This window comes from Glycine soja, chromosome 17, assembly GCF_004193775.1.
Source record: "Glycine soja cultivar W05 chromosome 17, ASM419377v2, whole genome shotgun sequence".
NCBI classification, from domain to species: Eukaryota; Viridiplantae; Streptophyta; class Magnoliopsida; order Fabales; family Fabaceae; genus Glycine; species Glycine soja.
In genome coordinates, this window is record NC_041018.1 from 5,393,910 (window position 1) to 5,411,577 (window position 17,668).

A 17,668-nucleotide genomic window follows, 5' to 3' on the forward strand; every position below is an offset into this window, starting at 1 on the left:
AATTATAAATATCTATCTCTCTCAACAAAGAAATAAGAGATTGTGTATAATGAATAAAAAAACAATGTTAATTAGAAGAAAAAGAAAAATAATTCATAGAATCTCCAAGATTTGGATAAAATTGTTTAATATATATATTTTATTAAAAAAATTCATAAAATTCATTATAATTTATCTAAAAAAAATTCATCAAAATTTATATACTTTTAAATATCATACGACTATTTTTTTAAATTGTAAAAAATTTTAATTAAATATTAATTTTCTTTAAAAAATCATAATAATCTTAATTCTACGAAACTTATTTCTATTATTCAAAAATCTTAATTAAATACCTAAATATTTTTTTAAAAAAAATAAAATTCTTTCAAATTCTAATTAAATACACCCCGTATACTTTACTTCGCACTTAATTTGTAAGCTGAAGTTATAGTAAATAATAATTATATATGTAAATTACTAGGCCGCAAAAATAATTAGCAAGTCTTCTTCAACTCGAGAAACAGTGTAGTATATATAATGTAGCCTAACGACCTTGCCCGGTTTTCATTTTAAATATAACTTTTTTTATTTCTTTTGGCCGAAAAAAATGTGTTATTTTCCTCATCTATATTCTGAGTTTCGAACGCAGTTTAGTTATACCTGAAATTTTATCCACTCTATACATGTTTGGATATGTTTACTTTTTTTTCAGACATCGAACATATGCTAAAATTTAATTTGATTAACAAATATGAGCTCATATATATTTGAAATATGAACAATATTTGTTGGATACTCTAACGAAGCAAATACTTAATTGGCACCTATAATTTCTTTATCATATTGTAAAATAAGAATATAAGTGCAGTTGAAAAAACATTCCTAAATATACATGTAAAATAAGAATATAAGTACACTCGTACCTTTTTTAACACATCTAACTTGATTTAAGTCTAATTTGGATTCAGCCATATATAAATTTCTGGAATGATCTATTCCTAATTCTCAATTATTCATAAAATAACATTTTTTTAAAAATCTTTAATTTATGTTCAGAATTTTTTTTACCAATCATGAAAAAATTAAGGTTGGGCAAAATTATTGGAAGGTGATGATTTGCTATTGTAAATTTAGTATATAGTTGTGAATCAATATATTCACTCAATCTGAGGCGTGTTTGTTTTGATAAAAAAAAAAAGGTTCAATCTCTCCTTAAAAAAACGAATATATAAAAATAAAATGCAACAAGAAGCAAGAAGCGATAAAAGGTACTCCTAACTTTTATTATAGATTATTGAATTTTTAAATAAAATACAACCTCCACACCCCAACATTGAAAGAAGCCCGGTAATGGTGTTAACCTTACCTTCACCCTTTCTCTAGAACCCAGATGGTGTTTTTAAATAGGTTGGGTGCTTAGGAGTTTAGGAGTCTCCTTTTATACTCCATACAAATTGGACAAACACCTTAGGACAGTGACTTTAGCTTCAAGTAGAAGTATGTATTGTTCAATGCTTTGGAAAAAATTGTGCATGTCCATTACCTCACTCCCAGGAACTGCTCCCTGAAGCTCCCTAAGCTTCCTTTGCAAGGAAGGTTTCACTTTCACAGCATTATTATTGGCCAAACAAACTTTCGCCCTTCTCTTCCTTCCCCTAACTGTTACATGTCTCGGCCAACGCCTTGTGCTCATTTTGCCTAGCTAAGCTACACACAATTAAGGAGAAAGAGAAATTAGAGATTAGAAATTTAGAATTTAGAATAAACAGTACTGCAATGACACGTACGGAAAAATTTAAGAGAGATAGATGGGCTTATCATTGAACGGGGGGGAATGGATGGATGCTTATATAGGCTAAGAAAGGATGTGGAATTGTCTAACAAATAATTGAATTCACACACATATTGGTAGAAAAATGTTAGAGGTCTGTCAATTTTTCCAACAGTAGTACGTAGTGTGTGGTGGATACTCACACCACTGGCATCTCTCAATGGCTAGAGCTTGTATCCAAATCCAATAGCTGATCATGTCTTTTCAAGATATGACGAGAATTTAATTTTGAGTTGACATGATTCTGTCTTTGATCGGATGTGCAATTTGTGACTACACATCACTGCTACATACGCTATCAGTTGAAACACCTGCTACTTTTCTATTTAGACACCACATACATTAAGTGGGAAAGTGTAATAATTTGAGAGAGTTTAATGTAAATATCCACATACTTGCATATTAACCCATTTAATGGATGGATCCGTTCCCCCTATAATAAGTATGTGTTAGCTTATTATAAACTGTTTTTAGTTTTATTTCAATAAGTTCTACCGGATATTTTATAAAAACAACTTATAGATATAAAAATAATTTAATCATATTAATTTCCTCCAGTTATAAAAATATACTCAATACTTATATAATAAACATTTATTTAATAACAATATTTTAATTTATTTATCAAATGTATATAAAAACAGCTTAATTCTATTTTTTCATCATAAAAATAATCTATATATATAAATACATACACAACAAATACTTATTTATAAGTTTTTTTTTCTTGCTCAAAAGACCCACATCAATACGATCCCGTAAATTATTTGACTTCGGAAATTGAGCACACCAGAAATTTCAGTAATTTTACTTTGATAAATATCATTATTACATGCTTTAAGTGTGTGCAAATTGCATCCAACCTGCAATAACAAAGTAATTCTCATTTGAAAAACAAAGTTTGTAGCCGCAATGCAATAATGACTCTTTTTTCATTCAAATTTTACAGATGTAGTGATAGTTAATGATAGAAATAACCCAAATGATCAATAAATCCTTGTTTCAAGGGATATCAGACTCAATTTTCTTAAGTAATTTTTTGAATTTGAATTTTGTGGATAACAAACTATTGTTAAAAAGAAAAAATTCTATAAGATAATTAATCAGATTTTTCAATAAAAATTAATTGTCAATCAAACTAATAAATACTTTATATCAATAATATTATATAAAAAAATCCAAAGGTGTGCAACGGATTTAACCACATTGCAACGACTGTATTATTGTACAATTTACAAGAATAAAAGGATAAGACCATGGAATGAATTGTGAAATCAATTAGTATTATTATAATAAGAAATCTCATTTGTGGGAATAAAGTGAAGTTGTATAGCAATATTAGCATGTGTGGGGAGCATTAAAGATTCTCAAAATTAATTGCGGAGAAATCAATGTTAACATGGTATTTGGTTGGAGGAGAATGAAAGACAGGGAATAAGTTTTTATAATCTTTTTTTATATATGTTTGGTTTAAAAATGTGAAAATGCTTTACTTTACGAATTTGTATTTTGTGCAACACAAAACGCGTGATTTCTTTCAAACGAGATATTGTTTTATAATTTTCTATTTAATTTTTATTCAGTCAAACAAAAAAACACATTACTTTTTATCAATTTGGTAAGTTATTTTTCTTTTTTTAATATTTAAAGTAACTGTTTATTCAAAATTTGAATTGATTAAATTGTAACAATCTTGAACTAGTTCAACCGGCATCCCTAGTGAATATTTAGTATTTATTCTTATACTTGTGTTTAAAAAAAATCTTCAAATTCATACTCGTACGGGTAATAATTCTAGTGTCCATTACGAGTATGAACGTGGAATTTAATGTCACTTTTGTTAAACAAAAGTGTTATTTTGTATCTTAATTATAAAGATAAAGCTGTTAGACAATTAACTAGATGAAGATAAACTTGAATAATGGTCTTACAACAATACTGTAACACAGTTACAAAGATGAAGATATTACATATTAGACGACAACAATAAGAATTTGGGCTTTTCAACTTTATCACAAAAAAATCAAGTCATTAAAATATTATTTGTAACTAAAGGTATAACATTAGTTTTTCAATTTAAAATTAAATAATCTAATACTTGTAGATTTTTGTTTTTGAAATCATGCTTGTAGATATGGTAAATCTTTTTTATTTACACTCATTTCCATATATTTTTGTGGGTGATTTTTCGTCTCATTATCGTGAATATATTTTTGTGAATACCTACTGAGTTTGGGTTCAATTTTAATTTTTATCCCCTCTTTCTTTAAATCACACTGAATGTAAACGTAATATTCTATTTTTTTTTAACTTTTGAAGTGATTAAAATTAAATATGAAATGTTAATGTGGATTGACAAGAATCTGAAATAAATTTTCACTTTCTCCATAGTTGTTCATAGATGTGAATTCGAATTTCATGAAGATTTTCAATCTCAAAATGTCATTGCCCTTATCCAAAACTATTGAAAGTGCCTTTACGTTTTACCATTTTTTTTCATAAGAAAATGACTGAGTATAAAATTCCGATCACATTTTTTTTTTAAATATGCATATTTTATTAAAAAAATATTTTTTAAGAAAAAAATAAACAAATCATCAGTAAAAAATACATGAATCTTTTTTATATGAATTCTTTACATATTAAAAGAAAATCAATTCTATCAAAATTTAAATCTAATGAATCAATCGGAAGCCTAGTGTTTGTTTGGCTTGGAAGGAGGACAATAATGAACCCATACATATGCAGTCCTATTCACAGCTGGGCTCGTGCGTCGCCTCGTGCACATTGTGAGGGATTGGTGTAAATCACACAAATAGGTACAGATATCATGCTGCGCTGTTTCGTTTTTTCTGCAAACGCATTGAAAGAAAAGATACTGATCCACCTTGGGAGAAGAAGAAAAATAACAATTCCAGTCTAAACTAAAAAAAGTAAGAATAAATATTAGATTTTTTTTTTATAAATAGTCATTTTTGTCTCTCAATGTGCAATTTGTTAATAAATGCATCCCTAAAAAATAAAAATACAAAATTTAGTCTCTCAAAGGATAAAAAGTATGACAAATATATCCAGCAGTTAACTTTCGTCCGTCACCGTTAATAAAATAACCTACGTGACACGAAGGGACAAATTTGTTATTAAAATAATTGTCAACACGAATTGTCAGTATAACGACATATTTGTCATAACATTTTTTTGACTTTCCGTCCTCTTACTGATCAATGCGTTTTTGAAAAATAAAAATATAAAATTTAGTCTCAAAAAATATAAAAAATACGACAATTTAGTCTCAAAATAAAATAAGTTTCTTTAGTTTTATCATATAAAAAAACTGAGTTATCATTTGAAAAAATGAAAGTTTTTTATTTCTTGAAATTTTTTGTTTCTTTAATTAATTATTAATCTTTATTAAAAATTCTATGTCCTGAAGGTAAAGAATAAACTTCTATATTAATTTTTTTTGTTTTGAAGTTAACCTCTATATTAGTTTGTGAATTATTGTATCTTTTTATTTAAATTTATTTGGGTTTTCTATTTGTTAGTAACTATTTTCATTTCATTCATATTATGTATAATAAGTGTTATCTCGAGTGAAAATATATAAGATTTATTCAAGAGAGTCTTTCATATTTGAGGTATATATATATATATATATATATGATCGATTAAGAAAAAGACTTATAATTCAACTTTAACTCTATCTAGTTTAAATTTTGTGAAACTTTTTTTAAAAAAAAAATAGTTGATTAATTTTTTTAAAATAAATAAATATGGTCTCACGGCCAGTCATGTTTTTTCTACTTAAAACTCTCCAGATATTATTTTCAATTTAAATATAAGGATACTTAAGTTGGAATTAAGATATAAAATAATCTTAAAGATTAAAAGCGATAAATTAGAAGAAATTTGATAAAATTATAAGATATAAGATAATTTTTTTTAACAAAGATTAAGATTTAACAAGGAAATCAAAATAATATATATATATATATATATATATATATATATATATATATATATAATTTTAAAAATATATAACATAAATACTAAACGAATAATAGCAATAAATTATAAACAAATAATAATAATAATAATAATAATAATAAGTCACAATCTATTATTAACAAAATATATTAGTTTCATTTTTTATAATTTCAGAGACTAAATTTTATATTTTCATTTTTCAAGAATATATTTGTCAATTTTAAGAGACAAAAGTGATTATTTATTTATTTTTATTAATCTTCACACTTACCAAATGAAGATAATGTTTAATATTTTTACACTTATAAAAGAAGAGGGTAAGATGTGCCGTTGTGTTATATATAAAAAGCTCATTGTGAGTAACTTGGAAGAGAAGAATCTTTTTTTTTTTACAGATTGTAAAATATATTTTTTTGTTAAAGAAAATTATTAACTATAAAATTATCTTTACGAATAATTAAAAACTGTATATTTAAAATTCAAGCTCAAAATTAATAATTAAACTAGAATGACGCAGTCAATGGTGAGAAGGACATGGTTTTACTGAAGGAAAAAGTCTGAATGCATTATTCAACAAATGGGGCGTCAATTCATTCATTATATCCCATAGCAGGGAATCGGATGGCGACCAATCTTATCAAGAAAAATTCTTACACGTCTTTTTCTAACGTTGGGAGTATCTGAAACTAGCGAAGACACCAGCCTAGCCCAGATAAAGATTGACACTGCAATATTATTGTGGAAAATAATGTTCAATTGTACATACATAGTTTCATGGACCTCTAGTACACGTCTTTCATTGTATTGGATTCAAATGCTATATATTTTTTAAGTATTCACTATTGTCAATCATTGCATGTCAAGGTATTTTTTTTAGAACAAAATTAAAATTTCATCAAACTCGGATACATTTGTTGTGTGTATATAGTTCACATAGTAAGGAATAATTAAAGATCGATGCCACAATTGTATGAGAGTAATATATTTTTGGGAATTTGCGATGGGGGGGGTTATGCGTATTTAAAGGCATACACGTGCATAGCTTTGAAGGGGGCCTTTTATAGGTGTCAGGAGGCTTTTTCTACCACAACTTCTCTTCGTGATAAGGCTACAGCATATAATCATAAGGAGTTCCAAAATAGACTAGTCTTTTCATTATGTGCATGTGGCCTCCGGATTTTCTGCCTTCAAGTTCCAGCAATCATTCCCCCTCCATCCATTTCATAATTACCGTACTTAAATTTCAACTCCTTTGCTTTTCAGTGTCAGAAAAGTTTTCTGTGTGATATGACTAACTGATATAAATGCCAAATTTAACAGCATGGTAAGAAATTTTCATGTGAAGGGTTAGTATGAAAAACAAAAACTCACCAGCCAGCAACAAGGAGATGTAAAATTGTAAATCATCATGCATTATTTCAATCAAAAGGGGATGCTGTGGTCAAGAGGAGCATGATTCATAGCTTTAAGGACAACAACACATTATCAATTTGACAGCGGCAGATCAGATATGGTAGAGCTACCACTACGAGATCCTCGGGGGTTGTACTTACAAAGTTACTTAATGGCACAAAACGAAAGTGACATTTCGGTCAGCTCCAATCCCGTCTAGTAAAATTTCTCTCTCGCATCCTGTACATCAACTTGTATCTTTACTTTGGAATTTTACCGCCCATTGATGACATGCATATGCAATGAAAAAGATAACTTCATCACACATCTCTTACGTGATGTGTACTTCACCAATCCACAAATGCAAGACACAAGTGATGCTTCATGCTTACCATGCTACATCCTTCACGAAGTCAAGGCATATATCAACTATAGGATGAAGTGTTATATTTGTTGGCTAATCAATCTTCCACAAATAAAATTACTCATCCCCAAAAGAGATTATAAGAACACACATAAAAATTACATTATAAAAAAAATAATAACAAACACAAGAATTTAATGAAATTCGACACATTTTACTTACGTTTATGAAATCAACTCAAAAAATATTTCACCATCACAAAAATATTATAAGATTTTAACTTATATCAAATATTGTATTACTCTACAAACATGACCACCCCACTCAATGGCTACAAGAAATAATAACATAGCTTTCTCTTAACAGAGTGACTTTGTTTCATAATCTCTTTTCTCACACACTCTCTCTTCATGTGTTGTGTTTCTTAACTAATTATTTTTTTTATTTATAGTAAAGTTGCCAATAACTATGATAAATAAGTTTTCTTAGAAGTTAAAACAAAAATAACTTTTAATACATCCATTTAATTAAGATTCATCAAGTAAAATATAATCTTTTATTTTTCATTTAAGTCATCTAAATTTTAATGATAAAAATTTAATTTTCTAATGTACATACATCTTATTTTTAACTTAAAATTCTACAATATTCTATAATGCTCCCCGGCTATATGGCATTGTTGGGACCAAATAAAAGGAGAGTCTAGTGCATGCGTAAGATTTTTAGCTATATGTAATGTGCATGCACGTCTCTTCTCCATAACCTACCTAAGGAAATACTATAGCTAGCCCTGACCCTTCAATATTTTACCACATGGGGTAAGAGTAAATTAAATACATCATGCTCCAATCTTGTACTAACCACAAGTCAAAACTGGGGCTGAGATGTTACGTTTTAACAACTAAAGTTGAAGGACGATGACATAAAACAGATGATTATTAAGTAGTGTAGGCCATAATAATTAAAGACCTGGTGCACGGTTAGCCCCCAAGTACAATATAGCTTTTCGAAAACCCAGATTTGACGAGAAAAACCTTTAAAGTGTGCTTACTTCAATCAGCCTTCTAAAGACAATGAATTATGCAAATGGCTTGTTATCATAACTAGCAAAACTGTTAATGAAAGTGACAGAGGAGATGACTTGCACGTTAAGAAGAAATATCTCAACAGCGAAGAATCAGCAATGAACGAAAAACAGTATTAACACTACGGACAACCTCCCTGTCTGCCTCCTAAAAGTGGTACAAAGATAAAGAAACAATGAACGACGAAGTCAAGAAAGTATATATATTTACGTGCATATGCATGTATCAACCACTAAAGTTCTATCATGTTTTGAAGAAAAAATAAGCTTATCTTCGTTTTGTAATTGGCAGTAAGCGTTATCCAAATTAATACAAACTAGCTTCAAACACATCACGCTAGTGGGACATTTAATAGACTTCGAAAATCAACATTATCTTCATATAAAAAAAACGCTTCGTTAAACTTGGAAAATAGAACCGAGATTCCAAATCTCAATCTTAATTTTTATGATCGATCCAGACGCAGGATATAACGAACAAAAACAGGACTAATAAGATACTGCCCACGCTCACGACTAGTACCACTCGGGTTGATACACTGATTTCGTCCAACCTAGCCTTTCTTCTTATTGTATAAATACTTTGTGCATGTTTAGTTTGTATTTTTGTTATTTTTTATTCAGAATTATAAAAATGCTGTGGATTCATTTTTTTTTCCACAAAGTTTCAAAATCAGAAAACAAACAAGTCATTTCTGTATGTATTAGTGATAATTATCAATTAAAAATAAATACAATTCGAAACCCCTCTTAACCGATGAAATAGTGTTCGATCCACTATTAAAAAATATCGCTGTACTTTAACCGGCTGATCATCCAACGTACCAATAAATCAATAATACAGAAAGAAACACATGGCTAGTCTTCAAGTCACATTGGTCTAGTATAGGCAAAACGATCATTTAGAATTTCGTGATTGCCAAAGATCAGTTTAAACAAAATGAGGTTCTCTATTAACAATGCTGATGATGGACATACCCGCCTACCTGATAAGGAAGTTCAAACTACCATTGAAAAAACTAAAAACATTACATGAAATGCATGTCAAAGTTAAATACAAACAATATGGCCCAATAGCATATTATATCAAAAAACGAAGACGGTATATATCTTATAACTATTAAAATTCTACACACATAATGTGTGCACCTACATACACGTACAACCAGTATTATCTTCTCTGTTTACAGCATATCCAAAAGTTCAATCAACTATGAGCTCTCAGCTGCGAGTTGAGGGTAGCAATTCCTGCAGCATAAGTATAAGCAGAGTTATAACTGTTGAAAAACAATTCTTACTTCAAATACATAATAGGATTCCTTATATATGCTAAGTCAGCTTGGCACACCACAATAGCTAACAGAATCTAGGTTGTCAAACTCGAGAATATAAGTTCATGAAGCTTTCATTAACTTATGAAGTCATAAGTGTTATTAAATATAAAAATAATAATTAAAAAACAAAGATAGTATACATATACATAGGGTATAAACCTAACACAAATCAGAATACTATTGACACGCAAAAACGAACGAGAAGTTGACAAATGACAACACTGGGTTTGATGGCAACAAAACATACTACAATTGATCTGCAGAAAATGAATAATGGTGAGGGTTTTTTGGACAATTGATTAGAGCCCTCAGTAAAATGTGTTTGATGTTGCCTTTAGAAAGTGTGCACAGGCAGCATAAAACAGGGAATGGATTCTCTGAAATGACTTTATGTTGCTGCTTGAGATTCTAGCCCTTCAATATCTTTTATCAATATAATATATTTCTATTTTCAAATTGGGGTCTAAAACTAAAAGGATAAACGGTTAGATCAAAACACTTGACCATGTCATTTTTTTTCCACCCGAGATGATCCATTCCCCACAAAATAGTCATCTAGGGTCAACTGGGACAAAAATTACATTTGCTTTCAAACTTGCTTCTTGAGAAGTTTATGTGAATTTCCATGAGTTTACCAAGTCTACTTAAGTTTTTACCTAGAAATGAGTTTGAAAGCTAGTTAACTTGATTTCTCTGGTTTACAATCGTAAAGTGGCCTACAAGTTGACTTTAAAGTTGGACAATAGTAATCAAAATGGTAAATTTAGCAGGTCTCATATTCCATCAGAAGGCCAATAAATCTATTATAAGACATATAATTCCCACCAATAAATTGAGTCTCATTTCTGGTAACAATTGACAAAACATACACAAGGACAATGAATTAAAGCAAGCTAAAATAGTAAAATAATGCATTTTATGAAGCAAATCTTTTACTTGTGGCAGAAGTTGAGCGACATCTTTGGTACACAGTATGCTTCACAGTTTCCGTGTGTCCCCGAGTATGCTGATCAGAGAGGTCTGTTTGAGGAAGATGACTTTCAGAACTTTGGTTTGCATTTCCTAAATGACCAGCTCGTTGATTAACTTTCATTCTCAACATTCTATCTGAACCATCCATCCTTATCATTCCACAGTCCTGCAAAGGTTCTGCAATTTGGCAGATCAACACAAAATCAATGCAAATTATAATCTGTCAAGAGTCACAAATCACAGTGCAACCAACGAGGCAATGAGGAAAGGAAGATGGTTAAAACGTAAAAAGACAATTATTTTTCCCAAAAGTAACAAAAAGGACCAGAACAGAAAACAAGTGAAGAAACAATAAAATTGATATAAATCATTAAAAAAGATGTAATGTTTAACCAGTAAAATCGGGTCACAGTATCATCATATCCTCACATTTCATTTTCTTCTTTTTGCATGACACTGCTCAAATAAGAATTGTTTCAAGCAAAGATGACATCTTAAGGGTATTACTGAGAAGGAAACAATGTACACGCCTCTAGAGTAGGACAGCATACCAAGAAGTGAGACAAGGCATCAGCATTTGTGATGAGCAAGAGCAAGCAAATAAGCTTGCCTTCAGTTTTTTTATCCTTTATGCAGCTCTAACTAATTAATACTAATGTTAAGAGTTCCACATCGGATGATTCATAAACATGATAAATGCTTATATAATTGGGTAGGCCACCCCCTTATGAACCAATTTTTAAGGGGACCTTTCAGATGCCTTTGTTGCACTATAAAATTTAATATGGTATCAGAGCCATATTCTGCTCGGCCCTCGAGAGGGCGTGTTAAGAGTCTCACATCGGATGATTCATAAACATGATAAGTGTTTATATAGTTTCTAAGATTTTTTTTTGTTTGGACCACACGTATCCTTCATCCTCCATCGAAGAGACAATCCTATTCGAGTCTTTTTCTTGTATGAACCGGTTTTTAATGGAACCTTTCAGATATATTTGTTGCATTATAAAATTTAATAATTACAATTTTATTTTTCTGTACTTGCCTTTTTCAAGGATTAACCTTTTCATCCTTCCAATTCAACAAAACAAGTAATTTGGTGCAACCTGTATGTTTCAGTTTCCAACATAAAGCTACAAATTCACTCAACAGTCAATAATATGATGCTGAATAAGCTACCAAATATTATCACTACCATGTGGGAGGAACTAGCAAAACACTAGTTTAAAGCACCAAAAGCCATATTAGGGGCGGTTTGGATAAAAAGTTTAATTAAGGTCTTATTGAATGTAGAGATTATGTAAACAGTGAATTGGTGATGTATAAGTTATTTTTTGAGTGATACATAGACACCTCTCCGTTATAAATATCCCATCAACATTCTTCTTTTTCTCTATTTTCATATTTTTATCACATCATAATACGTATCAGGGTTACACTTTTGCCTTTATCTCTCTAAGATTTTTTTTTGTCTGGACCACACGTATCCTTCATCCTCCATCAAATAGACAATCCTATTCGAGTCAGTAAGATCATTAAAGGTGATAAAGCTTTCCATCAAAGTATTTAATGAAAGTATTTAAGACAATTACATCTTGATACCACTGGTTTAAGGGTTAAATAAGATATGGGTGTCCATCAATCATATTTTCCTTCTCTCTGTTTTACTTTTTCAATAAAGATTCTCCACTTTATTCCTTAAGATTGCCCTTATGTCAGCAAAATCGCTCTTCAGTTCAAATACCAATCTGTAACCGCTCACCATAAAATTTGACACGAATTTTTTACTATTTTAGCAGCTACAGATACAAAGAAGTGTAGAGATAACAAATTAAAGTCGAAAACGGTTAAACGCCAAAGGGGTATTTACAACAAGTGTACCTTGAGATGAATGAGCAAGAAGAAGCAGCGGATTATACATATAACCATCATATTTGAGATACTCCCCAACTTGTTCCTCAAACCACTGCTTATCTTTTACAGGTTTATTAAATTCCACCACCGAGAAGACATCATAAACAAGTAACAACTACTTCATCAAATAAACAGTGAAAGAAAAAATGAAGGGTAAGTGTTAAACCTTTAGCAGAGGAAGGGAAAGCGTTGGGTGAGGGAAAATCAGAGGTTGGAGAAGAGAGGAGAGGGGCATACATGTAAGTATCAGACTTCAGATAATCTAAAACCTTTTTCAGTAACACTTCCCTTCCGCTGCGCTTAATGGGTCTCTTCTTTTGAACTTTCAGGCGCGTTCTGTTTTCCATTTCTTCTTCTTCTGTGAAAAAAAATGCAACTTTGGAGTTGAAGGAATAGTAGAACTACGTTGTTGTTTGTTGGCGGTTTGTGAACTTTGACAAAGGGACACGTGTCCGATTCTGAGGAACCGTTAGTGTTGCTTTGTGCATTGTGCATGCAGGCCGACGTTTGAGCTTATTGGGCCCTGACCCAATTGTTAAACAGCTTTGCTGTGGGCCTTAGGAATATTTCATGGCTCACGCAACAATAAATTAGCTAAACCTACAAAATGTTTTATTCACTTTATTTACAGTGTTATGGATGAATAAAAAGTTTAAGAGTTCAATTTTTATTAGATATTTTTTATTTTTTATTTTATTTAATTATTTTTATATAAACATCATGTTAGTAACATATATAATTTTTACATCGATATTAATATATTATATTAAAATTAATATTTGACTTTAAATGATTAATTATCTGTCAATTAATGAAATAATGACTTATTTTAAAAAATAAAAAAAAATAAATATTTTAATTCAGAAATAAAAAACCAAAATTAAATATTTAAAATTATAAAATACCTAAATTAAAATTTGGCCAAATTACTAATGTTTGTGATTGTTGTACTTGTTAGATATTAGATTTTAAAAAAAATGTTAGATATTATATTGTAATGTTGAAAAGTAAAAACATTACACAATAAATAATTCTTATATCTTAAACGTATTACATTTTCTATTAAATATTTTAATATTTGTATTCTTTAATAATTCTCCTCAGAATATTTAATATATATATATATATATATATACTCACGCGCTCTAGTAACACAACACTTGATATGATTTTTATTATTAATTAAATTTCAAGAGAATTTTACTCTTTATCTTTTGTCTCTTATTCCTATTGAATAAGCCCTTGTAAATCTTAATTAACAATACAGGGTGGGTAAAAAGAATGTTATCATCACTTCTGTGTTGACCTTATTACAAAATAAAGATTTTTTTTTTCAAGGATTACATAACTACTGTAAACATTCGTATGGGTTTGATATTTTAAACTAATTATATTTATTAAATTACTCACTAGAAAGTCGGCTTAGTGGTGAACGATTCAAATAGTTTGTACAAAATTCTAAATTCGAATTTTGTTATGCCATTATATACTTAAAAAATATTTGAGAGAGAATAAAGTTCTAATTCTAACTATGTTGTGCAATTATATAACTAAAAAGAATTGATTAGCTTTAATGGTTTACATTTACTTATCCAAATACTCAATACATTTTTATATGTGCGAGCAGATACATAAATAGATGAATTTGAGAGAGAACCCATTGACTTAATAAGTTTTCAAATATGCAAATTTAACTAACATAACCATTGAATTATATGGATTATTTTAATAATTATTATAAATGTTTAATATGTTTTAATTTTGGTCCTTGAAAATTTTATAATTTTTATTTTAGTTCTTATAAAAAATTATTTATTTTTAGTCTCTTAATAGGGGCCTAAAAAACATGTACAATGAGGACCCAAATCACATTATTTTGTTAAATATAATAACAAATAAATATAATATTTTAAGAAATAAAATAAAAATTTGTGATATTTTCATATATTAAAAGCATATTTAAATCTTAGTTATTATAAATACTAAATGTTACATCATGTATTCATATGTATATTAGTTAATAATAGATTTTTATTTGTATATTAACTGTTAATTAAATAATATGTTTATAACTTTCTATTTTATAAAATTTCATGAGTTTAAGCCACTCCATAAAAAAAATATTCAATGGTAGATTTGATAAGAGTGAGTTTTAGTTTTAGTAAATGGTTATCAATATTAACTCGTTTTATTTTATAAAGAGGATTTCAAGATTGTAGAAATTATTACCATTATTATAAAATATTTTTTGTAAGTAGAAACTATTTTATATTTGGTTATAATTATAGAAAAATATTTATGTTTAGGTTGTGTTTGGTTTAGAGAAGAAAAATATTTTTAAAAAATAAAGATAATAAAAATCAAGTGATATATTTTATTATTTAGGTTAAGAAAAATAGATAATAAATAGAATAGAAATAATATTAGAAAGTTATAAAATAACACTAATATCCTTTAGATTATTAAACAACAAGAAAGAGAAAAGATACAAATGTCATTGTAGATAAAGTCTTATTTCTCTTTGGTCAACGGGACCTACTATGTTAAAATCGTTTCTCTTCTCAATCTGTGATATCAAACTCTCTGACCTCGTTTTTGTCTTCCAATTGCCTTAACTCTCACCCTTGAAGGTTATCTTGAATCAAATATAGAAAAACATTTTTGTTTCTTAAAATTAGTTTAAATATCATTTTTTATCTATTATATTTTAGTGTTTTTTGTATTAAATTTTAAAAATTCATTTTAATCTTTTATATTTTTAAATTTTTCATTTCTTTCAATTTTTTTGTTAAAAAATTAGTGTTGAGTAAATATTTTAAATTTTAAAATAATTAATTATTTTAGTCATCATTATTTTAAATTAATTATTTAATTATATTTATTACTCCATCAAAATTAAAAATATTGAAGAAATAATAATATTTTTAAAAAAATGAATATAAAGGATTAAATGAGAACTTTTAAAATTTAATTTATGAAAATGAAACTTTCAAAAATATAAATGACTAAAATAATTTTTTTAAAAATTTAATGTAATAAAATAATAAAATATAATTGATAAAAAGTAATATTTAACCTTAAAATTATGTAAATGAAGACGGACCCTAAAAAATTAATGTGTACTTTAAAATAAAAAAAAATAAAGTTTAACAATTAATATTTATTAATAAAAAAAATTCTGTGACCTACATTCTACACCGATCTATGTAGATAAATTCTGGAAATTAATAATGTTGGAAAGTTGAAGTGGTTATTACGATAACTATGTAGTAAGAAGCTTTATTACGTGTTGTACGAAATATCATGTGAATAAATAGATTGAGGAAATCCCACCGACCACCCGACCTTCTTTGTTGAACTGTCCACAATCCAACCATTAACTACCCATTCACATTATTAACTAGCTTTTCCTAAATAATAATTCAACCACTTATTAACACGCAGTTTAAATTAAATGCTAACATTTATATATCCCCAAAGTTACATTAATTACTCCATTCTTTGCCTCTGCTCCCTATCATCCCTTTCAGATCTTCTAATTTAAAATTATAAATATTTATCCAAATTCTTTTTTTATAGTTTATCCGAATTCTTAATCAATAGTATATTTTCTTAATACTAATATATATTACTCCTCAATTTATACCTTATAAACTCTTTTAATTAATTCACATTCATTAACAAAATTAATTAATATAATTAATAGCATTAAATTTATTAATAATTTGTATTAGTTTATTAAAAATATTCTTAAAATTATTAGGACTCATAATTTTTCTTTTTTCATTTAATTATTTTCTCACCTAAAATTAATTAGTATGTACTAGTCTTTCTATTCAATCATTTTAAGAGAGGTAATGTATTTATTTTTTAATATATAATATTTATTGTAAAGTAACTAATGATATTTGAGTAAAAAAATAATTAATGTAAAAGATAACATAAAAAATCTTATAAAAAAGACTAAAAAATTAAAAAAAAATCTTATATTTAAGGTAAGAGAGAATAGTATATAAAAAAATAATTTATCATTTTTATCATAGTAGACTCTAATTTTTTACTAACATGCGCATCTTGACTAAGTCAGCATTTGATAAGAGTCAACATATTTTTTAATTGTATCATTATTAAATTTTCAAAATCAGTAAATGCTTTATTTTTCTACCTCTTTTTAAATATTTTTTATGAAGTTCATTTACTCTTTCCATTTAGTAGTTGTTATTTTTTTTTCTTCTTCTAAAAAAGTGAAAACATTTTCTTTTCTAAAATGTTCTTACCATCATCACATTTTACTTTACAATCAAACATTGATGAATTTACATTATTTTGGTAATGTGAGAAAAGAACGAAAAGAGCAGTTGAGAAAGAAACAAAAACATAACTATTCAAGCTGGATCAAAGTGCCAATAGAATCCGGAACTAATTAACAACAGAGTGAGGCTAGAGAGAGGGGAATCCAAGATATCTATAGTGTCCTGCTGTAAGTAAGCTCTAAGTTTTTCTAACAAATCAACAAATTCGCTTCTCTAAAGCTATGGAAAGTCAACGAGAACGAAAAAGAGTATCACTAATGTCGTAGATAAGGCTAGCATATTCGTGCCAACTTTTTTTTCTTCTAAGGATAATGTTGGTACAAATTTGTTCTGTAAAAATTATGATAGTATATAAGGTGAATATTTTTCTTATAATATTTCATACTTTATTAATCATTATTGAAAATATTGGAGCCAATTGCCAAGTAGGAAAGCCACCTATGATGAAACTAATAGCATCCATAGAATATGAAAGGTATGTTAAGGAGTGGCAAC

General features: G+C 28.0%; 1 protein-coding gene and 1 long non-coding RNA gene across 3 annotated transcripts; both read right to left on the reverse strand.

Annotated features, from left to right (window-relative positions):
• Positions 1-1,239: 1,239 nt before the first annotated feature.
• Positions 1,240-1,947, reverse strand: LOC114394254. Its single transcript, XR_003662679.1, has 2 exons — positions 1,770-1,947; positions 1,240-1,689 (listed from the first exon to the last, which is right to left on the reverse strand). It is a non-coding gene; the product is annotated as an uncharacterized LOC114394254 (long non-coding RNA).
• Positions 1,948-9,526: 7,579 nt separating this feature from the next.
• On the reverse strand, positions 9,527-13,266 carry LOC114392819. 2 transcript variants are annotated; one of them, XM_028354045.1, is made up of 4 exons: positions 13,026-13,266; positions 12,828-12,946; positions 10,911-11,123; positions 9,527-9,888 (listed from the first exon to the last, which is right to left on the reverse strand). In XM_028354045.1, the coding sequence occupies exons 1-4, from the start codon at positions 13,205-13,207 to the stop codon at positions 9,848-9,850; spliced, it is 555 nt and encodes a 184-aa protein (XP_028209846.1). In that variant the 5' UTR covers positions 13,208-13,266; the 3' UTR covers positions 9,527-9,847. The 2 variants fall into 2 exon arrangements, with proteins under 2 accessions (XP_028209846.1, XP_028209845.1); XM_028354044.1 differs by having other exon boundaries at positions 12,828-12,920; positions 13,027-13,265.
• Positions 13,267-17,668: the final 4,402 nt, after the last annotated feature.